The sequence below is a fragment of the Protopterus annectens genome, chromosome 1.part0 (genome assembly GCF_019279795.1).
Source record: "Protopterus annectens isolate FY-2018-M chromosome 1.part0, PAN1.0, whole genome shotgun sequence".
Taxonomy (NCBI): domain Eukaryota; kingdom Metazoa; phylum Chordata; order Ceratodontiformes; family Protopteridae; genus Protopterus; species Protopterus annectens.
In genome coordinates, this window is record NC_056725.1 from 959748770 (window position 1) to 959776532 (window position 27763).

The window sequence follows — 27763 nt, forward strand, 5'->3', positions numbered from 1 at the left end:
TACAACAGAAAAGAAGGTTTTAATTCTTCAGTCTGAATACAATCTAATTTCAAAAAATGCTTGCTGAGAGTTATTCTCCTTAAAACCAAGGTATTTAAATACCTGTAATAGTAAAAGAAAATCATACCAACAGCAGCTGACAAATGAAATCCTAAAAGGTATTGCTTTATATGTATAATTTAAGGACCATTACCTACCTCTGCGGCTTCATATGTGATGGTCTTGGTTTCTGTGTGTAGAATAGGGACTTCTTTGGTTGCTATTTCGTTTTTTTGAGAAGCATCAGATATTGTTACCATCTCTGTCTTAACCACCGGGGGCTGTGAAAGGCAAGCCAAAACAATTAGGTCCTGCAGGTGTAAAGCCAAGATCACATGCATTCATCCTAAATGGCTTTATCACGAAAAAGATGGATGGGTCTCTGCTGGAGGAGATGCATGCAGCCAAAGCAAGACAAACACAAAAACTAAACATGGTGGCATGATACATACGCATACACATATGTTTAATAGTCTACTATGGATAGTTACCTCTAATTTAATGCTAAAATACAACTCAAGTTTAGAATTTTACATACAAAAGCAATGCTGGTTATATAAGAAAGAGTGAAGTCTATAACTGTCAGTCTTAATGACCAACTTTCTAACTGCCATGTTGACCAGAAGCATAAACACATCATAGTATTCCCTATAGCAAAACTATTATATAAAGTTTCTTCAAAAAATACATTAAAATGAGGCCCTTGTAATACAAAATGGTTGACAGACATCAACCACAACACAGTAAGAACCATGCCATAACCTTTCCAGCTAGCCATATACAGCTGGGGACCAAATCAGCCAGCAAACACATCAGTTACAGTGTTATAAAGATAAGCTGTGACCGGTAACCAGCACTCACACCTTCCATCGGAGAGCACATGGGAAAAAGAATCCCCATTAGCAAAAATAAAGGAAAACAATATGACCTGCAAGAGTTTTGAAGACCTGCTTGAGTAGTATTGGTCACATATCTAGATGAGCTGCTATTTTAGTTGAAAGTTTTTTTTTATTCTCTCTCTCTCTCTCTCTTCATACAGTACTGGCTAATACAATAATATCATGCAAAAACAGACATTGCTCATGTGTGGCTGCTGTAAAATAACACATCTAGGAATCTAGCAACAAAGTACAAACTACAAAGTGTGGTAAAAGTAAGTACACCAGATAACAACTTCAGCTGTACACCTGTAGAGACAGCAAATCTATGCAAAATTTACAATAGCAGAACCAGCCATTTCCATGTGCACAGACAGGCAATACAAACAGAAAGGCTGCAGCTGGCTAATCTGAATTGGATACGTTTACAATTCAATGCTTACTTCAGGAGGAAGGAAAAGGGTAAAAGCTAATAAGTTAATCAAACCTTCTTACAAGAAATTCACATTGTACACACTACCTGTAAACTTCAGGCACCTTCATAGGATCACAGGAGGTTACTAGGCAAACGGGCACCAGGGCAATTACAAGCCTAAGTTCAACCCGTTTTCCCAAGGGTGTCTAGTTCAAGCAGACACTACAATCAGCACCTATTTCCCCTGTCCAAGAGAGATACAGGTGGAACCCCTGGGGTGAATTTCTAGATAGCTATCCAATTTTCCAAATTACGCTTAAATAGGGTCAAAGAGGGGCTTTGTTTAACATGAATAGGAAGCTTGTTCCATAAGTGGGGCAACCTCTGTAAGACAAATCTGTCTCTCCAGCAAGTTCTGTTGATATCACATACCAGGTTAAGGTCCTTTGAGCGAGTGACCAGTGTGCCATTTGACTTGCGAATGTGCGGCATTTCCACTAAAGCTGGGTCAGAGATTGCACTATATGTAAGGCATAGCTCACCTCTGAGCAGTCTGTATGACACAGAGTAAAATGACAATGATTTCAGTCAGTCTGCATTAAGACACATTTTGAAGACCTTGCATTTTCTTTGTAAGGAACTTTGTGGTCTCTCCAACTGCTGCAGGTGTTTGGAAAGGAACATACCAAAGGGAGCGCTGTACTCTATTACTGGCCTGATGAGGGAAGAGTACAAGGGAGTTATAACCTTTTTTTTCCGGAGGCAATACCCTTACTTATAAGATGAGCAATAAAAAATATCCTTCATACTACTGTGGAGATATGGTGATCGAAGATAAGTTGCTGTCAATCTGTGTTCCCAGATCTCTCACCATTGACTGTTTGCTTAGGGTATTGCGAATGATGTGGTAGTTTGCAGGAACATCAGTCTTGCTGAAGGGAATGGTAATGCATTTTTTTGCATTAAGTTTAAGGCCATGACTTTACCCACTGAAGTTAAACCTATCAATAATGTCCTGGACAACAAAAATTAAAGCATACAAATTCCTAATGCACATTCTTTAACAGAGAGAAAAGGAAGTTAAAAAGGTACAGAAATATCCAGGGGTAGCTCTACCGAAGCAAGTATACTTTTCTCAGTAGATGTATATTACAGATAAAGGTGACCAATCCAACTCAAAGATGGATTATCTTCAGCTCAGCTCTGACAGTGAATGAGAATACTCTCAAAATCTGCAGCACCAACAAGGAAAACATGGGTACACCTAGAGAACAATGCATAAAATGCTTAACTGCATGCTCAAATACATACTATATTGACTTCCCTTCCCACCAAGGAAAAATCATCTTTCCAATACTTCTGCGCAAGATCGCCCTGATCTCTTCCCACTGTAATGGTACAGTTCAACCTAAAGTGGACTAGTGAGATAAACAGTGCTTCTAGGGAGTTTTCACTAGCTCTGTGAAGGAGAACAAATGAAATGCTGAAATTTAAGATGTTGCTAGACATTAAGCAGAAAAGATGAACCCTCTTAGTTATAATACTGAGAAAGTGACTCAGAATAAAGCAGCAGATAAGATGGAGTAGCCACTAAAAAACCGGAGGCTTTCCCAGCTGCTGCTGATGCAGTGGCTAAACTGCATACAGTGCTGTTTACACACTAAGCTGCAACGACTTTAAGTCAATAGCAAAAGAAGCAATTCTGGCATACCCAGCGGTAAATGCAGTATATGGAAAACACATACTCCTAATATTTTCATTCATTTGGAAATAATAAATTAGTATTCAATATTCCCACAACACATATACACACAAACATATACAGACACACATTTGTGCATGTGTGTCTATTAAATACGCATACAGCTCCCATTCTTCTTAACATGCTTCAAAAAAATGGCTCAGCAATCACGGTTCCTTGACATCATGCATAGGGAATGTAGGACTTGACCAATAGTGGCGCTCAAAAGGGAGTTTCAGTTTCGCTGGGGTGATTTTTTCCCCGACAAATAGTTTTTTTGTGTGTGTGTGTGTGTGTGTGTGTGTGTGTGTGTGTGTGTGTGTGTGTGTGGTAAAAATACAATCACTATAGATCCATACCAGTATACTGAAAAGCACACTTAGTGGACAATCAGACAAAATGAAAGAAAACACTGAAAAAGGAAAACAGTGTCCATTTCCAGTCTTATACAGAAGACTGTACCACAACATTCAGACCAAATCTGCATGATGCTAGTATAAGAGAAAAGGTTTTCTAAGGCAAGGTGTAAGGTTATGGTTAGGTGTAGGATAGGTCAGTGCAAGGACAAGGTTAGATAAGCCCCCCACAAATGTGTCTAATTAAAGCATCCTGTCCCTAACCCAACACCTTACTTTAAAGAAATCCTTCCAAAATGCTACCATTACACAAGACACTCTGTCACAAACCACATGCATCAACCCACACACACAACACTAAATTTATCCCTTACCTAGCCATTACTCTAATACCAAAATGCATACTTTCCCACAACACTAAATCTATGTCCTTACTTAGCTCTTAAACTAACTCTACTACACAAGCACATACACGTGCGCGCCCGAGCATGCACACACACAGACACACACACAAGCGCACACACTCCTACAGCCCCAATGCCAAAACGTTTGGTACATCTGAAACTGCAATACTTAAGTAACAGTATAATCGAAAGTAAGTGCATTCATACACTTTTCCAGCCAAAGAATAACGCTATTGCACCAAAAAAGTGACATTTGACAACCTATTGTAAATATATATACGTAGCTGTATACATACACACACACACACACACACACACACACACACACACACACACACACACACACACACACACATTTTTCTTTTCTTTTTTTTTTTCAAAAGTAAAAAGAAGAAACAGGGTAAATGTCAAAAGGGAGTTCTGAAAACTGAAAAAGGTGAGCTCCACACAAGGGAAGCCAGATTAGATTAAACTGTGCCTGGAGTTAGATGTAAATACTAGTTGTTTCATCCTTACTTATGGCATTCACATTACCCAAGCACTGATGCACAGTTAACTTCCTTTGAATGTGCTCTGAGAAATCTTGCCACACAAGCCTTAATAGGGTCCTTTAGCAGATCTAATACCCTTTCAAAGTTTTAATTCTACAGTGGCATTAGTATATTACCATGTGCGTATAATAAATCAGGTGTTTCCAACTAGAAAGGTAAATAAGATCTACTTTTAGAAGTAATTCAGTTACTAGAATTTCCTACTTAGAGCAGTAGGTCTCGTGATCAGGGCATTGGTGCTGTATTATGCATTAAGATCTACCCCCAGGGCACTAAAGGTTAATGCCTCTACTGTCTTAAATATGTGCCATAATATAAGACTTGGCCACAGATGAGCTTTTTGTTTGACATCTCATCTGAAGGACAGTACATCTAATGCTACATTGCCATGTCAATACTGTTGTATGAATCCATGCGCCTGTTTCATAGGTTAATAGCTAAATACTAGGCAAATCAGTCTGCAGACTTTTACACGCATAGCCAATAACCATGAAGTGCCTAGCTTAATTCATGTTGGGCTGAATGTTTAACTTTTAGTAGTGCATGCTGTGCAAACAAGTTCACAAAGAGTGGGCCTTTAGAAAAGAGTAACTCATATCTAGCACAGATACGTACACTACACACTCTTGGACTGAACAAAATAAGGGGAAAAATGCTATGCTTCTGAGCACAAGGGGAGAAGTAATACTTGTGTGTCATAAGTTATATAAGCACAATGATTTCTACCTACTGAAAGTACTGATATTCCTAAAGGGAAACCAGGAAAGATAACTGTACTGAGAAAAGCAATAATAACCTAGGCACTAGTAAGAAAAGGACCATGACATCTGAAGGGGAGCACTGACCTCATTTTTCACCTCACACTGGAAGTTAGGCAAGGCATTTGAGGTCTGAATGTACAGATGGCGAAATCAGCAAGAAAAGGAAAGCAGTATTGCTGGAACGGAGTTCATACTCAAGTCTTGGTGAGTACCTTCACGTGGTGGACCCCATCTGAACCAAGCCAACACTGACATGTAAACTGTATTTTATATATGTATCTTATATAGCACATATCATGGAGAGAGGTAGGTTAAAGAAATAAAAAAATAAATACAAAAAGACAGCTGGGTGCACAGGCTCCCAGGATAAAAAAAGTGCCCAATTCTGTTGCATGCATTGGTTTCAGGACTGGAAAAAAAATGGCAGTGCAGAATCCTCAAAACATGGAAACATTCCTAAAATGGGTTAGACCAGGCTCAGGGGAGAAAGCACTATTGAAAGTTTCTCATGATTTATATACAAAGGTAAATGTTTTTTCAATAGTTCTGTGTCCACTCTCTGACCACAATTCTCTTGTTTTGAAATTACAAATCGATTTCAAAGCATTAACTTTTACACCAAGAATTCCATCTCATATTACAAAATTTAAAGAATTCAGGCCATGGTTACTGTCAGCACTCAAAGAGATAAATATAGTTATGTTATGGGATTCACTAAAAGCCTATACATATGGCAGAACATCCAGTTGGTTTAAAAACAAAATTAAAGAATGGGATTCAGAATGGCAAAATTTGCAGTATAAACATGATATGCAAAAATAAAAAAATTCTTAGACCTCCTAGCCAATAAGAAGGAAATTGATGAACTTAAAAAAATACAATTAAATTTTATCTCATAAAATTAATCCAACTTTGGAAAGATTAAAAATAAATTCTTATGCAATCTCACCTAAACACTTACATAACCTATCCATGAGAATTAAAATGCAATCCAAAGCCACTAATATCGTTAACATCTTACATGAAGGGAAGAAAAAGAAAGTTTCAGATATAGGTGATACATCTGATACCTTTAGACATCATTATACAGAACACTATAAAGATGAAAGTTCATCAATTAATCATTTAAAGCTGGAAGCAATAACTAATTAACTAAAAAAATACCAGCTAAATCGAAGTTGTCTGTTTAATTTGAACATCGGTAGGCCGGAATACACCCTCAGAGCCTGCACAGCGGCTCCAGACCCATCCAAGGTAGAGACATCCGCAGGTTCCATACTCGAAGAAGCATCTCGCAGCATGCTGAACTCCGAATGGGTCTCATTAGAGGCCTGCAAATCTGTAGAAGCGGGCATCAGGGGCTGCAAAGGCACCTCACTGAGTACCGGCAGACTGGCGACTAGCTTAACGGAAGCGTTGTCAGCAGTTTTGGACCTATGCGGTCTGTCTTTATCTTTACTTTTTTCGGAAGATCGGTAGACGGATGGCTTATCGAAGCCATTTCAGAATACAGAGAACAAAATAATTTAGTGACAAAGATAGCCCTAAGATGAATGGTTCGGATGTTAAACAAGACACAAAACCGTCAGCGAGGGACGTGGTGGTCTGGGCCTAAACAGGTGACGCAGTAAGAATGAAAATCTCTGTGAGGTATTTGCTTTCCACAGGCAAGACAATTGTTAACTTTTTCTGACATCGGTTAGAGCAAGAAAAAGGGATCCCCAACGGGGTACTTAGCTTTAGACTTGAGGTTTGAAACTCGAAAAATGAAAATTTCAGGTAGCGGCCGACCAGCACTTGCAAACTGCTTCTGGTTCGGGCTCCTTCTTGGCAAGAAAGACTGGGGTTATGGCATCGGCTGCCTGTTTTATACCGCTGACGACCTGATGTCATGGAAAAGGCGACAGCATCCGATGCAGAAATCCCCAGACTCTGGTATTCTGGCCGACTGAGGGCTACCTGCAGGCAGATAACCCAAGTGTGATGACTGCAACAGTGCAACTTGAACACTGTACCAATCTGTGCTGTCCATTTTTCATTTCTACTCAACCAATTGGTTTGGATCCGATCCACAGATTCAAATTGGCCACTTTCTAAAGCTTCTAGGATCTGAATCTTGAGCTCCTCCCCTTACTTGCCCCTGACCACTATAACACCTCAGATCAAGTTTGCTGCTATTATATACAATATATCCATATAATACTATAAAAATGCTATGACAAGAAAGTGAAAGCTGAAAGATCAGGAGCTCAGACAGGAACTATGGTTCCTAACACTTCTGTTAGGTCTCTCCCAAGGAGAAGGATAGGGGGGAAAAGGGGGGACGAGTTCAGGAAGAATGAAAATGGACAACATAGACGGAATGTTATGGTGAGTAAATAATGTCTTTATCTGATGTCACGTTTATTCCTTCCTCAACCAATGGGACAGAGTCCCCAGCTACAGTAACCTTGGGTGGCCTGTATGGAAGGATATTCTGAAGCCACTGGGCCGAGAATAAACCCATTTTCAGTGGAGGCCCGGGAAGAAAAGCTCCACATTAATTACATATAAACAGCAATGTTACACACAATACAGGGGGGAAAAGCTCCCATAATTACATACACAGAAATGCTATGCACAATACAGGGGAAAAAAGCTCCACATTAATTACATACATTGAAGTGTTGCACACAATATAAAGTATACTGAGCAGTAGAAATAGACTAGTGAAAGTAATAACAACAATGAAGAATTGTTTGGAAACATGCTGTAAAAATAGAATACATTCAATTAACATAAGTGAAAATGTATAGGTAGAGTTTTTAGCAGTGAGAAGAATTACCTTCAGAGTAAGAATAGGAGGAGACTGATGGACAAAAGAAGGGAAAGATCAAGCTAAAAGTGACAGCAGAGGGAGATAGTATGGTACAGAGAAGGACAGGAAATATCAGTAATTAAAGTTAGAAGAGAGGTTCCAGTGAGAAAGGTCAGGTTTTGAGGTTATTTGTTAGGGTACAGGTGCACAGCCAGTGAGAGGAGAGGTGAATTCTGAGAGATTTTTTTAAAAGAAGCAGGATTACTGATAGTCCTGACTGAAGGAGGGAGATTATTCCATAGCTTAGAGACAGTGAAAGAATACATTTGGCCAGCTGAGAGCTTAGGTTTCTCAATAGTTAGTAACATTTTGTTTTCAGACCTGAGGTGTCGATTAGGTTGGTATATGGTCAGAATAGAGGAGAGGGATGGGCAGGATGTTGGGTGGTAGATACGTTTATGGGCAGTAATTAATTGAAGATAAGTGAGAAAGTGAGGAGATTCGAGCCAATTTAGTTGCTTCAGAGAGTAACAGTGGTGGGAAGAGAATTTTGCATTTGTAGTGAATTTGGCAACTTTGTTGTAACATGTGTCGAGTTTTGTTTTCTGGGAAGATTGTAGATTGGTGAGGATGGGGGCTCCATACAAAAGAGATGGAAGTAGGAACGATGAGGCAAGGGCCTTTTTAGCAGCAATGCTAAGAAAAATAGTTGTGCCTATAAAGGGCTCCTAGCTTTTCATGTTTGTTTATATTACTGTAGATGTGAAGGTAAAAGCCGCGGTGATACAGCGGTAGCGTTGTTGCCTCACAGCAAGAGGTGGTCCTGTTCAATTCTCGGCTGGAGTGCCTTCTGTGTGGAGTCTGCATGTTCTCCCCGTGGTCGAGTGGCCTCCGAAAGACATGCGTGAATGGGCGTGCCTTCGCTGAAGGTTGGGCGTCGGGCTGACAATGCGGCACGCATAAAAATCTACTGCCAATCATTAGCGGACCGAAGTTCTGCTGTGGCGACCCCTAACCGGGAAAAGCCGAAAAGACAAACAAAAACTGTAGATGTGACGGTCAAAAGTCAATTTATCATCAATAACAGCAAGCAATTTGGTACTAGGGACAACTTCAATGACAGTGTTGTTTTAGGAATGAACAGAGAATACTGACTTGTCAACAGGGTTGGATTTTGTGGGGGTAAAGATTAAGAGTTTTGTTTTATTGGGGTTGAGAGCGAGGTGGTTCTTAGACATCCAGGTTTCAGTTGAAGTAAATGCTTCTTGGGTAAGTTGCTGTAGTGTGGTGACAGATTTAGAAGAGCAGATAATTGTAGAGTCATCTGCATATTTGATAACAGTACTGTGGGTAAAAGTGGTGTGAAAGTTATTGATAAATATGGTGAATAAAAGGGAACCCTGTATTGAACCCTGGGGTACCCCTGTATTTGTACTGATGAAAGGGGAAGAAGACTGCTGCCAAGAATACCTTTCAAATAACAGACGTAGGAAATGCAATCTGTTATCCATTTAGCCAAGGTAACCTTTGAGACTGGTCTTCCCATTCTCATTTTAGAGAAGGAAACAAATAGTAGTTCAGATTTTCTGAATGCTTTTGCTCTACCAAGGTAAAAATGCAACTGTTTATGTACATCAAGAAGATGAAGGGTATATTCTCCTTTATTTTCAAAAATATGGAAGAAAACTGGTAAACTGATGACCTGACTGATGTTTTCAGAGGAAACTTTTGATAAAAAAAGAAGGATTTGTGCATAAGGTAACTTTATCTTTGTGAAAAATCAAATATGGTAGTTAGAAATTTAGTACTTGTAGTTCCAATACTCGTCTTGCAGAGGTTATAGCTACCAAAAACACGGTTTTCTAAGAAAGAAATTTGAGAACCACCTTGGCTGATGGTTCAGAAGGGGAATGTACTAAGGCTTGTAAAACAAACCATGGTGAGATCTCAAGGTGAAGTGGGGTCTAAGTAAGAAGGTATCCATAAGAAATGCTTTACACAATTTAGATGATGCTAAAGAGGAAGCACTGTCCACTCTATAGTAGTTGGAGATGGCTGCCAATTGAACTACACTTGCTCCACCCTTGAAAATTGAGGCAAAGAAGTCAAGGACTGCTGGGATTGGAACAGTGAATGGATCCAATTGTTTCTGATGAGCCTAAATAAAAAGAAGTTATGTACTCACCATAACGTTCCATGTGAGTTGTTCATCTTGCCTTCATTCTTACAGATTGGTTCGGAGCCGATCCTCGGCTCCGACTCAGCCAATTACAAAGCTCGAGGTCTTCAGACAGCTCGAGGCCAAGTCCCTATCCCACGATGCATCTTGTTTGCTGCCACTAATAATACCATATGCCATTCATTCACTTTTTAAGGTAAAAACAGTAGGAAGACAAAGCAACCACGATAAAACCAGAATCTTGGTCCTCGAAAAAAACTGGAGGGGATAGGAGGGTGGGAAGTAAGAACGAAGGTGAGATGAACAAGTCACATGGAATGTTATGGTGAGTACATAACTTCTTTATGTGAAGTTGTTCTATCTCGCCATTCATTCTTACAGATGGTTAGCATCCCAAGCACCATCTTTCTCGGGTGGCTCACGGGAGTATGTTTCTCAGGATAGTAGAACCAAAGGAAGTCCTGTCTCTGGAGGCCTTATCAACTTTGTAATGGGTGATAAAGATATGAGGCTTTGACCAAGTGGCTGCTGCACAAATATTGTCTATTGGTAGCCTAGCTGAAAATGCAGAAAATGTGGACACAGCCCTGGTTGAATGAGCCTTAATTTTGTGTTGTAGAGGAAATTTGTCAGCTGAGCAAGTGAAAGTGTTACTCAGAGGCGATCTCTGCTTAACATACAAGGCCATGTCAAACCCAGAGCTGTTGGACATGCTACACTTAAAGAAATCCCAATCCCTCAGAGCTACATGCTCCAGGGATCTAAACCTTGTCATCACAATAAACAAAATATGCTGGAGGGATAGGTTCCTGACCCAGAGACTCACCAGACTCTGGGATAGATTGCCCATACATGTCAAGCAGAGTGCCTCTTTGGCCCTCTTCAAAAGGAACCTTGACGATTGGATGGGAGAAAAGAAATTCACCCCGGGGATCATGTCAGTCACCCTGCTAGACAGGGGGCCAGGGAAGAAATAGCCACGGAATTGTTATGGCTAGGCTTGTATAGGCCCTAGGACCGATAGCCTAGTACCAACCTACAACTACAATAGAAGAAAATTAGAAGTTATGTACATACCATAACGTTCCATGTTAGTTGTCTTCTCTCGACTTCTTTCTTGCTGGATGGGTCCGGAGCCGATCCTCGGCTCCGACTCTGCACTTGCTAAGCTCGAGAACTCATTTTACCAGCTCGAGGCAACCCTATATCCCATGATGCAAGGCGTGACTACCTCAGATCTCGTTTGGTAGCTAGAAGAAAACCCTGCCAAAAACACTTCTTCCCAAGGAAGAAGATTACTAAATGTAGGAGAAACTAGGCCAATAGCCGCTAACAATAATGAGTCTTCCTACTGGGAACTCTTGGAAAGAGTGACAACACCCCCAAAAAAGGGTACAACCTCAAGATCAGTCCAGGCCAGGGGGAAGGAGGGAGGGACGCAAGAAAGAAGGCGAGAGAAGACAACTAACATGGAACGTTATGGTATGTACATAACTTCTAAATGTTAAGTTGTCAACTCGCCTTCATTCTTGCTGGATGGGACCGCATCCCTAGCACCTCTATCCTGGGTGGCTCAATGGAACAGACTCTTGAGAACTGTGGAACCAAACTTAGCCATGTCCCTGGAGGCCAAGTCCAATTTGTAATGAGAGACAAAGGTGTGAGGAGTGGCCCAAGTGGCTGCTGCACAAATGGTGTCAATAGATAGCCTATCCTGAAAGGCTGTGGATGTGGACAGGCTCCTGGTAGAATGTGCTTTTGGTTTTGATGACAGTTGCTTGCCTCTAAGAACATAAACATAAGAAATGATAGAAGACAGCCATCTGGATAAGGTCACTTTAGAGACTGGGAGACCTTTTCTGTTCTCTGCATAGGAAAGAAATAGTTGATCAGACTTTCTGAATTGTTTAGTTCTGCCAAATAATATCTGAGTTGACGATGGACATCCAAGCAATGAAGTTTTTGTTCAGCTTTGTCCAAATAATTAGGGAAAAAGACTGACAAATCAATAGATTGATTAATATTCGTCTGGGAAGCAACTTTGGGCAAAAAAGATGGATTAGTTCTTAGAGATACCCTATCTTTGTGAAAAAACAAGTATGGGGAACGGACAGACAGGGCCTGAAGTTCAGAAACCCTTCTAGCTGAAGTAACAGCAACCAAGAAAATTGTTTTCCAGGAAAGAAACTTTAACGAGCATGTAGCAGCCGATTCGAAGGGGGGTAGAATCAAGGATGCCAGCATTAAATTCAAATACCATTGGGGAGGAGGATCTCTGACTGGAGGCTTCAGGAGAAAGATACCCCTCAGAAAGGCTTTGCAAAGCTTGTGGGACTATGTTTTGATCCACTAAACCAACATGAAAATTAGAGATAGCTGCCAATTGGACTTTAACTGTAGAAGAAGAAGACCCCGATTGAAAAATCTCTGCTAAGAAGTCCAAAACTGAATGCACTGGAGCAGTAAAGGGATCTATGTGTTTAGACTTTGCCCAGAAAGAAAAACGTTTCCACTTACTAGCATAAATCTTTCTGGTGGAGGACTTTAGAGAAGCTACTATGATATTTCTAATGGGGTTAGAGATCATAGGAAGCCTGGCTAAGGAAGGAAGTGGAGCAACCAAGCAGTGAGGTTGAGAGAATGAATGGCCCAGTGCGGTTGACCCGACTGATGGGTCAGAAGATCTGGAACTGGGTCCAGATGCCAAGGCTGTGCCAGGAGATGACGATGCAGGGACGGAAACCAAATTTGTCGAGGCCAGTAAGGGGCAATGAGGATCAACTTGGCTCTCAATACGGTAGCTTTCTGAATAACTTGTGGTATCAGTGGAAATGGAGGAAAGGCATACAGAAGTCCCTGAGGCCAATCCTGGGTCAGAGAGTCTCTCGGGGAATGGCCTGGTAGAGGAAAGAGGGTGAAGAAGTCCGGGCATTTGCTGTTTTGGGGTGTAGCAAAAAGGTCGCAGGAAGGGAAGCCCCACTTCTGAAAAATCTCACCCACTACCGATTGTTTGAGAGACCACTCGTGTGGCATGAGAATAGCTCTGCTCAGTCTGTCCGCTAAGAGGTTGGATCTCCCGGGGATATGCGTTGCTATCAGAAACCGATGAGAGGAGACTGCCCATTGCCAAAGTCTGAGAGCTTCTCGACACAGTGGATAGGACCTGGTCCCGCCCTGCTTGTTGATATACCAGACTACAGACATGTTGTCCGTCTGAACTGCAATAGTCCCTAAGGGAAGAAAGTCGCTGAGGGCTTGCAACGTTAAAAGCACTGCTCTCATCTCTAGGACATTTATGTGCAGATGGTATTCTATGGGTTGCCAAGTCCCATGGACCATCCTGCCCTGATAATGCCCCCCCCCCACCTGATCAGAGAGGCATCCGAAGTGACTGTGGCAACCGGAACTGGGGGAACAAACAGTCGGCCCTGATGGAGCAGAGGAGAAGACATCCACCAGGTTAGATGACTCTTGCATGATTGCGTGACGAAAATCTCGTGACTCATGGGGAGCTGCTGGAATGACCACTGAGCGAACAACATCCACTGCAGAAGCCGCATGTGGAAGTGGGCTAATGGTAGTAGTACAATGGCCGCAGCCATAAGACCCAGAACCTTCAGGACAAATTTGGCTCTGATCTTCTTGCTGAGTAATATGATCCAAACATACTTCTGGGTGTCCAGAATTCTTTGTTTTGTGAGTCTGGCTGACATGCTGACAGTGTTTAATTCTGCGCCTATAAAGGTAATACGAAATCCCCAATTGTTTGCAGGTTTGTAGAGTGTAGTCTCTGGCCTCGAGAAGTTGATGCCTGGTGGTGGAGGAGAGGAGCCAGTCGTTTAGATACGGAAACACCTGGAATCCTTGACGTCTCAGATGAGCCGTAACCACTGCCATACATTTGGTAAACACTCTGGGGGCTGTAGTGAGGCCAAAGGGCAGGGCTCTGAATTGAAAATGACTGGACCCCAGCCGAAAGCGGAGAAACCTTCTGGAGCACCTGTGAATATTTATATGATAGTACGCATCCTGAAGGTCTATTGAGCACATCCAGTTGCCCTTGCCCAAAAAGGGTAGAATGGACTGAAGCGTGACCATCCGGAACCTAGCCTTCTTGACAAACTTGTTTAGTTTGCTGAGGTCTAAAATTGGTCTCCAATATCCCATCCTTTTGGGGACCAAAAAGAATCTTGAGTAGATGCCGGATCCTACTTGGTCTGCTGGCACTAGTTGGACGGCTCTTTTTGCTAGGAGCTTTGATACCTCCTGCTTTGCCAATTCCCTTAGACCGGGTGAGGCGTCTGGAAGGGATTGCTGAGGAATGGGAAACCTCTCGAAAGGGATATTGTAGCCCTCGGATATGATCGACTGTACCCATTTGTCTTGAGAGAGGCAGCCAGGCTATTGGGTACAGCGACAATCTTCCCGACTGCCTCCAAGGGTGGGCAGTCGGGCAACACCTCAGGGATGCTGGAAGGGTTTATCAGGAGAGGTTCCTGCTACCCTGATTCTGCGGACCCCTCTGCCCCTAGGGCGGCGCCTATTATTATTACCCCCTCTGCCTCTGGGGGTAAACTGACCACGTGTGTCCGGCATGACTCCTTGAGATTTACGGAACCGCATTTTCCCTCCCTTCTGACCCTTTGGATAGGGTCTTGAAGGGGTGGAGAAATGGACTCCTACGGCAGAAAGGGTCTTGCCGTCTTGCTCACACCTGGTCAATGTATCCTTCACCTGAGGCCCGAACAAAGCTGAACCGTCAAAGGGGGTATTGGTGAAGGATGCCTTAAAAGGGTCTGCGAAATTACAAAGCCGCATCCAGGCTTGACGCCTAAGTGCCACTCCTGTGCCTGCGGCCCTGCATAAGAAATGAGCCGCATGGAGGAGTTAGTCAAAGAATTGAGGATTCCTAGCTGTGAGGCAATCTTTTCTTGAGCCCCAGCCGCCGAAGGATCCTGAACCACTTCACCTAATTCCTTGAGAATGTCTCTCTGAAGTCTGGTAAAGTGACAAAGGTAGCTCAGCGAACGCATAGCAAAGGTCGCTGAAGAAAACATCCGCTTACCGTACCTATCCATGGTCCTAGAGTCCTTGTTAGGAGGATGGACAGGCACAGAAGGATCAGCAAGTTCCTTCTTGGTGGCCGCCGCCACCACCATAGCATCAACAAGGACGCCCTTAGAAAGAAACTGTTTGTCTGAAGGGGCTGTAATGAATCTGGAGGGCCTCCTAGGAACTGGTTCCACAGAATCCGGGGCTGCCCACCTTCGAGCCACCACTTGCATGAGTGGGTCGAAGGCGGAGACACCCAGGAGGTGGAGGGTCGAGATCCAAAAGCCTCCAGGTATACCGACTCATCCTCAGAGGGGTCAATGGAAGGCCAGTTCCCCCTCTGCTTAAGGAGTTCCAGGATGTCTGAAAAGGAGACATCCTCAGAGGGGGACCGTGGGGAGCCCTCCGACTCATCTAAGTCGGTATCTGATGTAGTAGACTCAGGGGAGTCTGTGTGCTTCCTCTTACGCGGGGGTTCTCCTGCAGGATCAGGAGAAACCTCGGAAGAGGAAGTTCTTCCCAATGGGGAAACCTGGGGCGATGGATCTCTGGGTCCGGGAGCAAGAGACGGGCAAGAGACATCAACAGGCACTGAAGATGGAGGAGCAAAAGAAATAGACCATTGACCTAGCTCAGGGGCTAGGACACTCCTCATCACCTCGAAGGCTCCTCTCCCAGGGAGGCCAGAAGAATCCTGCTCCGAAGAAACAGGAATCCCCGGCCCCACCGAAAGAGAAGGCTCCGAAGCCGATGTCGGTGCCGAGCTCACCAATGCCGAAGCTCCAAGAGGGAGAGCAGGGTCGGACAAGGGTCCGATGCCACTCGCCCCCTCGGAGCCGACAAGGGAGACCCGACGACCGGATCCCTCCAAAGAAGGTCTCATGGAGGAGATCGGAGCCGAAGACGTCAGAGCCGAAAGGGGAAGTATCAGCTCCGGCGCACCCACGGTCACCGTTCCGAGAAGCTCCTGCTCCGAACTCTGAAGTAGAGTCGGAGGAGGAAGTTCAGGGGATGAGAAATAGCAGACGTCTGTTGAGACGGGCTATGGAGCATTTGGGCTAGTGCCTGTGACTTCAACAGTCTGCTTACCACCCTCTATAAATCATGGTCTGACAGCCTGGAAGATCTTGAAGATCGGCTCCGATGGCTCCGCTCCGACAAAAGAGGAGATCCCGGAGCCGAACGAATCGACTCCAGGGAAGGAGACCGAGATCTCTTCCTGGATGGAGCAATCGGAGCCGACGACTCCTCGGCTCCAGATGGAGCCGAAGACTTATCGGCTCCAATACTGGATAAAGACACGTCGGCTCTGGCCGGAGCCGACAAAGTAATGGGTATTTGCATATCGGAGCCAGACAGAGCCGACACTACAACCTGCAAAGTGGAAAGATCGGCTCCAGCCGGAGCCGATCTCGACTCTGAAGGAGTCGGAGCCACAGCCGAAGGCTTTAGAACTACAGCCTGGGCCTTAGATGGCTTAACCGACCAAGCCTTGGTCGGAGAACCCTCTGGCTTTAACATGCCACGAAGAATAAGCTTATTTCTTCGTTCCTGCAGGACTCTCTGGCTAAAGGAGTGACAGATAGCACAGGAGTCCTGTAGGTGTAAAGGCCCCAGGCAGTACACACAAGAAGTGTGACCGTCCGTCAGAGACATTTTATGACAGCACGAGTCACACTTCTTGAAGCCTGAGACCTTCACTTCTTTAGACATAATTATGTCCAAAAATACACAGACACACAACAATCACACAAGTTAACCCACAAAAAACACACCAACACTAACCTGACAGGAATTAACTGAGAGGGAGACTTAAGGCCTGAAGAAAGGAAATAAATCCTGACGTAAAAGAGAAGGAATATAGGGTAGGAGATTAACTATATGTATATATATATAACCCAATAGATGACAAATAGAAAGAAAAGGGAGAAAAACCCTGACTAATCTTATACAAATTCAAGCTTTACCTGAGCTGGTAAAAAGGAGACCTCTTCGCGAAGCGGCAAACGAGATCTGAGGTAGTCACGCCTTGCATCATGGGATATAGGGTTGCCTCGAGCTGGTAAAATGAGTTCTCGAGCTTAGCAAGTGCCGAGTCAGAGCCGAGGATCGGCTCCGAACCCATCCAGCAAGAATGAAGGCGAGTTGACAACTTAACATCATATGCTTTAAGTTGTTTCTTTTTGACAGGAATTTCTGAAGAACCAGAACCAGTATTACCAGCAAAAACGTCCTTCAGGATGGGCACAACTGTCTGATTAAACAGAGTGCCATTGTCTGCTCCTTCTCCTAGAACCAATAAAAATGGCTGTCCCTTGCCCACCAAAGGCACTTGAACAGCTGCGGCGGACATGTCTATCCTCAAGTCCATAGTGGCTGTATGGACTACACCAGCAACACCCAAGGAAAAGATGACTGATCCAAAGAATCAGCTTTGGCCAGAGCCAGCTACAGCTCAGGCACTTTAGCAGCCTGCTGTTGTAGCAAAGGCTAAATAACAATTTACTTCTTTTAGTAGCTGGAAGAAGGAAAATCAAGGAACCACAAAAGGTGCCTGACTTGCAGGGAAGCCTAACAGCAATAGATGGTAAACTAGGCAGTTGTTACCAGTCCCCAAAAGTAAAATAAACCAACTTTCACTGAAGAAAAGGTAGTTTAAAAGAAGTCTGAACAACTTTTTACCACAAAGTAAGAAAGTGACACACCCGTTTAAAAGTAAACCGTAAAAAAAAAAAACTTTCCCAGCTTTTAAAATTTTATTTTACAGAAAAAGTGCAATTTCTGTCATAAAAAGTAATGTGGAAGTTTTTTTCCCTGGAAGGGAATTTTTCTGTCCAGCAATGATTAGCCAATGCAATGACTGATCCTCAAAGGTACACAGTGGAGTGCAAACTTTGGCAGCAGGAAAACTCTGAAGGGCTTGGCACCCAAAACTGACTTTTATTCAGCTCCGCTCTAGCTGATTAACAGTTTGGGTGCATGGAAGGTACCCTAAAGCTTTGGAAGTTGGTTAGCTGCTTCATCATTTGCAGTTCAGTCTACTGCAGCAATGATTCATATGAAGAACACCAGAAAGATAAAGTCAGAGGAGGAAGGGAGGGTGGGATGTAATACTGTAACAGTGATCAGTGGGACATGTACGGTTACAGTAAGTTCTTAAGACAACTGTACTATGTCCTTCCTTGGATCAATGTTGCAGTATTACTATCAGGAGATTCATAATACTGTGCAAATAGAAAGGGAGGAGGTGGATAGAGGAGGAAAGCTGGTCTATAATTCATTGAAGGACACATTTAGCAAAACCCACACACGCCTAGAAAAAGCTCCAATCATGTAATTCTTGGTAAAAGTGTGACTTAGAAGACTACATAACAGTTTCTAGGATAAATCTAGTATCTAGTCCTTTGAAGAAGACACCAGAAGAGGCAACTGCTCCAGAGGAAGGGGCTTTAACTAGAGCAGGGAGCAGTTTTCATGAAAACAACAAAAAGAAATAGCCTTAGGAACACAGAGAATTTTTTTTTAAATAGACATTGGGGAGCTTAGCTTCTTGCATTAAAACAAAACAAAGCGCCAATCAGATTTTTTAAGATTCTTGGTTTTATCAAAATAAAATCTGAATCACCTAAGAACTTATAAAGTGAACAGCAGTCCTTCTCCCCTGTTCTGAGGAGATGGAAAAAAGGTAGGAAGACTGGAGATCCAGTTGACCACCTGAAACATAAATAAAGCTTTATATGTTATTCTATATCACTGTTGCAGTATTCTTCACTGAGGGGATTTCCTGACAAGGACAGTCCAAAGTCTGGCCAGTATACCAAAGGCTTTATACTTTATAAGCATCATATGTCACATGCACGTTCCCTGTGTAGGCATAAAGGTGGCATGGGGATGCAAATACTCAGAACTTATTTGCTGCCAGTCTGAACACCATTATTGAACATTAGTCTGAACACCAGTCTGCTGTGCTGGTCACCAAGTCGTCTTCAGATAAATGCACCATTGGGGTTTCTTCTCTATTATTTTCTCAACACAGTTGTTACTTGTGTTCATTTTATCCAAGAGGAGAACATGTCAGTGTGGGAGGTAGATTCTCTATAAATACCAGCATACCCAGTGTCTTTTTTGCCCAGATGCTTCCCATGCCCACATGCATTACTCTGTAAAGGATTTCTCTTAATACCATTTGGGGTCATTTATCTTCCCTCTCTATATACCCTGAGAACCAATGTCTTAAGTTGTTGGCTCAGGGTGCTATGGTGAAATCCTCCTGTCTCAAGGGACAGAGGCTAGTGAAAAAGCCCTGAAGAATGTCCAGAGCTTGTATCAGATTCCTCTTCTATGACCCCATCAAAGGCCAACATGGATCACAGTTCCTGCATGTCCTTTGAGGCTTTTAAAATATCTGCTCTGGACGCTGAAGGGGAACTATGGCTGATCATTTCCAAGGGGCCAACAGGGTGTTCCTCAAATCTTAGTCTGGGAAGAGATTTCTACTATGCTCATCGAATCCCACCAAGGGGCTGAGCCAGTGATGGTCATTAAGGTGGAAGTCCCACTTAAGAAAAAGCAAAAGACCAAGCATATTATTTGTACTGCTAAAGATCCCCAACTTGAATGGCAAGATTTTACTCAGGGCTTGTTCAATGTCTTGATGACCTTAAAGCCTCCTCAAGGGGTGCTAATCCTGCTCCTCACTAGTCTTCAACACCTGTTAAGGGGACAAGGGATCCAGACTCCTCTGAAAAATATATGGATTCTAGGGAAGAATCCCCTGCATACTCCCCTGAAATTCCTACTCCAACAGACTATGGCTCAGAGGAAGAGGATTCTTTCAGCTTGGATTTCTCCTTGGGAAGATTATCCTTTGGATATAGTATTGCTCGTATGAAGAAGTACTTTAAGTGGGATTACTCCCAGGTCTCTGACATCCAAAAGAGATACTATGAGCACCTACAAATGGAGTCTCCTAAGCCATCTGCAGTTCCTCCTATGTTGGCACTTTTGGACATCTCTGCTGTCTCTCTGGCTCCTGAGTCTCAGCCCCCAGAGTCAAAGAAACCTAATAGATTTGACAACGTGCTTTTGGACTGCAATTTTTTGTTTAAATGTCCTTCTGCTGATATGTCTGTGGCTTCAGTCTCAAATGATAAGCCTTTTCAACTTTTAACTTCTTCTAAGATCCTTCCTTCAGATAAGGATAGTAGAGCCATGAAAAGGTTGGGTAAAAAATTATATACTGCTGCCACTTTGTCATTTTGGGCTATTAATTACCAAATCCACATGACCACATGTATTCTTGGCTCTCCTTTCTTGGGTAGTTAAGGCTGTGCCTGATCTTCCTGATTCAGAAGGGAAAGCTTCAGCTTTTTCCCTGCTTGGGCCCACCTCCCAGGTCCTCATCACTCTATAAGATGCAGTATTATGATGCTGCTGATGCCTCTTCTAGGGCTGCTGCCTTTGGTTTGTGATCAGGCGTTACTCTTGGCTTAGTCTTCAGGCCTTGCCTGATGATATTAAAGCAAAACATTTGGGATGTTCCTCAAGATAACAAAAATCTTTTTGAGACCGCTGCTGTTGACCTACTCAAGTCCCTCCAGGATAAGGGTAAGGCCATGCAGGAACTGAAGCATATTTTTGTCTCCCCTATATCCAAATTTCAAGGGAATTACCCTTCTAAATCTGCAAAGGTAAGAAGGGCTCCGGGCATATTCGTCTTGCTAAGTCCACTCAGACTCCTACTTCTCAGAAGCTTTCCTTTCAGAACAAGCCTATTTCTATTCGGCAGTTATCCTCCTCTTCCCCTCGCCAGGTCCCCTCATCTCTTCACCTTTCTCTGTCTCTCCCAAATTGGCAATAGATCACCTAAGACACTTGGGTGCTGTCTATTATTCATCAGGGTCATAAGGGGTATTTAATTATATGGAAATCTATTTCCCCTCTTTTCAAGCATTCCACAGCCTCCTCCAAACCAACTCTCTCTTTTCCCAGAGATGTTGCTGTCCCTTGTGGATCAGGGCACCATTCAACCTGCCCCCCCCCCCAAGTGGGAAGAGCTTTTTACTCAGGAGGTTTTTGGTTCCTCAGAAGGAGGGGACTTGAAAACCAATTCTGGACCTCTCTCTTTTCAACACCTTTTTCAAAGTTTCTTCTTTCAGGATTCTGTCTCCTCAGATTTTGTTTCCTCTTCTTCCCCAGGCCTTCTTAATCTCTTTAGACGTTAAAGATCTCTATCTTTACATCACTATTCACCTTTTGTTCAGAAAATGCTTACATTCTGTTGTTTCTTCTCATTTGTAGTTCTGTTTTGCCCTTTCAACTGCCCCATGAGTATTCACCAGATGCCTCACTCCTGTCATTGTTTTTTGCAGGCTTTGAGGGATACAGATTTTCCCTTATCTAGATGACCTGCTTCTTTAGGCTCCTTCTCCCAGCAATCTTTTATAAGATCTTCACTTTACCACTTGTCTTTTGCAAAGTCTGGGCTTCATCATCACTCTCAAGAAGTCGGTGCTTACACCCTTCTCAGGATCATATTTTTCTCAGTTGCAGGATTCAGACCATTCCCACATTGGCTTCTCTTCCTATTCCCAGTGTTTTGTCTCAGACAGCCTTTTTCAAGTGTCTTCCTCTTCTGTCCTCTATCATGGCCAGGGAGTTTATGGCCTCCAACACTCCCATGCCTCTTCTTGCCAGGCTACATAGGAGGAAGCTTCAATGGTACCTCAAATCAGTGTTGCGTGTTGCTTCAACAGTGCCACCCTCTAGAGTTCCCCTGTTCCTTTGCTTCCTTGTCTCAAAATCAAGCTCCAGTGGTGGACTCAGCAAATTTCTCCAAACCGGAACTAACTGCCCTTTCATGCTTCAGTTCCTACCCAAGGAATGTTCATGGATGCCTCAGACCTGTTGTGGATTGCTTCTTGTGGCCCTCTGAAAGTTCATGGTATTTGGCCTCTTCATTAGAGGTCAGACTATCAATGTAGAAGAGATGAGGGCTCTGAATCTGCCTCCACAGACCTTTCACCCCCCCCCCGAAAATGTTTATGAAAAATACCACTGTGATGTGGTACATTAACAAGCAGCGGGGTAGGAGGTCTTATCTCCTTTGCAGGTTGGCTCTTCAGGCTTGGGAAGTGGCTCTCAGTTATCAGCTAACTTTTCAGGCATTATACATTCCTTCAGAACTCAATCTAGTGGCAGACTCTCTGAGCATGTACAGAACACATGCTCACGAATGGATGGTTCTCAGGGATGTGTTCTTGGACACTGCCCATTGGTAGAGTATTCCTCAGATACATCTTTTTGCCTCCTCTCTGAACTGACAACTTCCTCTACTCTGAGAGTACCAAGTTTTCTGACTTGGAAAGTGGATGCCCTGTCTTTTCCTTGGAGGGGAATTTTGATGTGTACCTTTCCTTCCCTTCTTCTGCTGCCAGTTCTGAACTGTTTGTAAGTTTCTTGGAGGCCAGTGCTTGCTTGCCTAGAAGCTGTAGTTTTATTGGCCATTTTGGGTCAATTCTAAACTCCTTGATCTCTATTCTCTTAAAACCCTGCTGTCTCGTGGTTTTGACGTCTTTCCAGGCTTGTTAGTTGTTGCTGTAGCACCTGCCAAGGGGAGAAAACGCTGAGAGAAGAAAGGAGCCACTTTTGAGATTTTAAGTATTTTCTTCTGCTTTTTTGTTAAGAATTACTGCTTTGCCACCTACTTTTCTGCGTTTTCCAGCTTGCTAAAGTTTATATCTGTATTAGAAACAGTATTTAGAACACATCTAGAGCCTGTTTACTGCATTTCCTGTGTTGCACTAAATTTAAAATCGTTTTTTTTTCTCTTAAAACTGCATTTTACCTGACTTTGGCCTAACACAAGTGTGGGGTCATTTATTGCACTGTTTTGAATATTTTGCTAATTGTGTATCTCTGCTACCTTTAAACTAAAACAAAAAAGAAAAAAAAAAAAAAAATCTTGCTTTTTTCCCACTTTCTGTAATTTAAGAAAGTTCAGTTACAGATTTGCTGTTCTGAACTGTTTGTAAGTTTCTTGGAGGCCAGTGCTTGCTTGGACTAAAGGGAAGTCTCTGTGTTCACCAGTGGCAGTGGTTAATACTGAACAGCCTGCCTGTCCCTGTAGGAGTGGTTACTGCCTAGAAGCTATAGTTTTACTGGCCATTTTGGGTCAAATCTAAACTCCTTCATCTCTATCTCTTAAAACCCTGCAACCCCCTTTGAGCGCGGTCTTGCGCACAGAGCAGCGTTGGGCAGCACCACTTAAACTATTCCCGGCTCCACAAAGTCTACTCTTCACTTTTTCCCCTTAGAACTGCTCTAAATCTCAAATTAAGCACTCTATTCTCATTCTAAAGCCCTGCACTTGCTCGTATAAGTAATCTCATAGGTAAACACAAACTAAAGCACTACATCCTCTTTTATTCCTTCAAAGCACTTGCTCCCTTATTGGTTCTTTCTGATCAGTCAATAAGTAGTTCTCTATATTATTCAGGCATGTCCAAAGGTCAGCTTCAAGTTTACTCTCCAGTCCAGCTGGTAAATCTGGGAATCTTGAGGCAATGTTACAACTAACTGCCTTATGTATACAGACCACCCTTCTCCTCCTCCCAACAAGCTGAAATATATGTGAGAGATGCAACTATATAGCCAAACTGGAGGCTAAGCTCTCTCAACCCAGTACAGGCACAGCCTGTCAGGAGGAGAAGGTAACCACACACACCACAAATCCAGTCTCACATAGACCTATCGCATCAGCAAACCAAACACATAAAAACATACTCGAAGGCTCTAAATAAAAATCTGCCTAAGCAGCAGAGACCTCCAAAGCAGACATCCAAGCAACAACTACCACAAAACAATATCCACTTAGCACATAGCTTATAAAGTCTCTGTGCCACACAGTCACAGCCCTTAAGGCTAAACAACACACCTAATGCACTTGTAATAGGTGACTCTATTGTCAGACACACTGACGTCCTACTCACCAGGCTGAACAAGGAGAAGGTCACTGTAAGCTGCCTGTCGGGTGTCAGGATCCGCCACATAACACAAGCACTCGGGTCACTCCAAAGCAAGTACAAGTATGACTCCATCATTGTCCATGCTGGTGTGAATGACCTGAGATGTACCTCCCTGGACTACATGAAAAAAAGACATACAGGAGCTCTTTGATCATTTAGCCCAGGCCGGTATGACCCTGACCTTGAGTAGCATCTTACCCTCACCAAGAATGATGCCACAGTATAAAGACAAAATGATCAATTTTAACAATAGGCTAAAGTATTGGTGTCATTCAAAGGGGATCCAGTGTCTGTGAGCCTGGGATGACATGCTCGACAAGCCACGTTGCTTCGCTAGGGACGGCTTGCACCTGTCACCCCTGGGTTTTCGAATACTGGCTAAGGCTCTTGCCTTCCCCATAGTGCCTTTTTTAGGCAAGGCTCAAAAGACAAACCCACCCCCATAGACAACACATAGAAAAAAAAACTAAGGTTAATGCTGCTCAAAGCCAGAAGTCTAAACCTCAAGATGCATGCACTCGAGACTCTCCTCAGTATGGAGAATATCGATATCTGTGCAGTAACAGAAACCTGGTTCAAGGCTCCCGAGAGCACCCCTGCACTACCAGGCTATACTTCATACCATGCTTTCCGGCCCCAAAACTCTGACCGAACCACAAAAGGAGGGGGAGTATCCATATTTATCAAAGATACCCACACCTCCAGGCTAGTGGCACTGCACGAAGCTTCAGAGACCATCCATGTGCAACTAACAGTGGGCAAAACTGCCGTTCAGTTTGTAGCCTGCTACAGACCACCCTCCCAAACACAGGAACCTCACTCTGCTTTTCTGAGAACACTGGAGAATATGAAGGTCTCTCCAAACACTATTATATTGGGTGACTTCAACTACCCAAACATCGATTGGGAAAACTACTCAAGCCCAAACACCCTCGCCCAACGGTTCCTAGAATTTATAAACTCAAATGCTATGGAAGAACTGGTCACCACTCCCACAAGAGGGGAAAACATACTGGATCTGGTCATCACCAACATGGGGTCTCTATGTTCCACACCAGAGGTATACCCCTCATTGGTAAGATCAGAGCATAAACAAATCTTACTGGACATCCATATTCCGTCCCCACCCCAAGCCAAGGAAACCACGGTGAAGAACTTCTCAAAACTGAGGTGGATTCCTTCAATTGGCCAGTGGACAATACGGCCCAAAATGCAGAATCCTTTACAAAAGCATTCTATGAACACCTACAGGAATGCATGGAGCATGCTATCCCAAATAAAACCAAGGCTCACTCCTCCAAAGGCAGGAGACCTGTCTGGTGGACCCTGGACATAAATAAGCTATACAATACAAGGAGAAAGCTACAACATGTCACAGCAAAATCTCAAAAAGGGAAGGCATCAGTACTAGCAAGAAACTACGATCCCGCATAAAATCTTCTAAGGCCAGCTTTGAAAGAAAAATTGCACAAGACACTAAAGATAATCACAAGGCCTTCTTTAGTTTTATGTCAGAAACCTGGGAGGCAACTCCCAGATATGCTCTGAGTTAGTGCAAAATGACAAAAAATTCACTGAACCCACAGACATTGCCAACATCCTGGCAGAAAGGTTCAGTGCAAACTCCCCCCCCCAAAAGAGCAAATGTCTATCCCAACAGAGTGTAGCCTTCCTGAGATCACAGATGCACAAGTGAGAGCTGCCCTCTCCAAAGGTAAAAACACAGCATCAATGGAACCAGACGGTGTCCCGGGCTGCGTCTTACACGAGCTCCAAGAAGAACTAAACCCTCATATAAAGTCACTGTTCAATCTCAGCCTTACTACAGGATATGTTCCCAAGGAATGGCGTACAGCAACAGTGGTCCCACTCCACAAAGGTGGTGCCACAACAGACCCCGGAAACTATCGCCCTATAAGCCTGACTAGCGTGGTCTGCAAAGCTATGGAGCGTATCATTATGGAAATCATAAACAAAGACATTGGGAACCTCCAGACACTGGATCCTACCCAATTCGGCTTCATTAAGGGCAGATCTTGCCTCTTGAACCTGGTCGACTTCTTTGAAACAGTTACCAAAGCCATAGATGAAGGGAAGGTAGTCCACACAGCCCACCTGGACCTCGCAAAGGCCATTAACACAATACCCCTCTCGGGCATCATAAATAAGCTCACCAGCTTAAATATCAACCCCTATGTCACAAGATGGGTAGCAAACTGGCTCAGGGATAGAACCCACATGGTCAGAATAGCAGGTGCCATGTCAGACTCTAAACCAGTTACAAGTGGTGTCCCACAAGGCTCAGTCGTGGGACCTCTCTTGTTCGGTATATATTTCTCCGAGGTACAGGCTAACACGGGTGGACTACGGCTGATGAAGTTCGCAGATGACTGCAAACTGGGTGCTATAATTGGCACTCCGACTGACACAAGCATCCTCTAAAAGGGTCTCACAGAGACGGATAACTGGTGCCAGAGCCATGGCCTAAAGCTAAATGCCAAAAAGTGCATAGTCATCCCCTCTGGAAAAAACAAAGTGCCCACAAATTACCACATAGGTGATAATCCATTAATTACGGAAGAAGTAATTAGGGACTTGGGAACCCAAGTATATAGCAATCTCTCCTTTGACAATCACATTGCCAAAGTGGTTAGAAAGACCTTCTATATAGCCCACCTTATCATGAAAGGGTTCACATCTAAATCTAGAGAAGTCATTGTGCCCCTCTACTCATCACTTATCAGGCCCATAATTGAGTACAATGCCCCGTTTGGGATGTACCTTACCAGACACCTTCAGCAACTGGAAAGACCCCAAAAGTATCTCACCAAGAGGATCAAGGGGCTCAAACAGATGCCCTATGCAGTTAGGCTAAAGAAACTCCAGCTCTACTCAGTTGTGTACCGCCTACTCAGAGGCAATCTGTGTCTGACGTATAAAGCCATGTCCAACCCAGAATTAATGGACATGCTTCACCTCAGGAAATCTAAATCCCTTAGAGCTACACGCTCCAGGGACTTGAACCTCAGCACAGAAATAAACAGGACATGCTGGAGGGACAGATTCATATCCCAGAGGCTCCCCTCAATCTGGAACAAAGTCCCTATCCATGTCAGGCAGAGCCCCTCACTGACCCTCTTCAAGAGAAATCTTGACGAACGGATGGGAGATCGTAAGTTTACCCCTGGGATCTCTTCTGTGTCGCTGCATGACAGAGGTACAGTAAACAAACCTTAAAAGGGCTACCTTCTGTGACCTACTATACAGAGGCATAGTCAACAAATCTAAAAGGGTGGCGAAAGCTAAACACACTCTAGCTAGGCTTATAAATGCCCTAGGGCAGATAGCCTAGTATCAACCTATGAACCTATGAAGATCAAGTAGGATTCTCACAAAATATTGTTGATAAACTCCCTTTTGGCCCAGACAGCACTGCTTCCCCCTTCTTTTTCATCTGGCCAGTAACAATCACCACAAGTTACCTCAACAGGTGGATGACCTCACGCAAGACAATGGAGCTCTTATATATGCTCACTTGTCCACTCTTCAAATGACACTGTAGGT

At 43.6% G+C, this 27763-nt stretch overlaps 1 protein-coding gene across 21 annotated transcripts in view; it reads right to left on the reverse strand.

Annotated features, from left to right (window-relative positions):
• The window catches only part of EPB41L2 (erythrocyte membrane protein band 4.1 like 2), a 2741769-nt gene that overhangs the window by 220785 nt on the left and 2493221 nt on the right, over window positions 1–27763 (reverse strand). For all 21 annotated transcript variants that reach the window (XM_044064528.1, XM_044064527.1, XM_044064516.1 and 18 more), the window contains one exon: window positions 198–320. In XM_044064528.1, the coding sequence (XP_043920463.1) occupies window positions 198–320 (123 nt within the window). The remainder of the gene's footprint in view (window positions 1–197; window positions 321–27763) is intronic.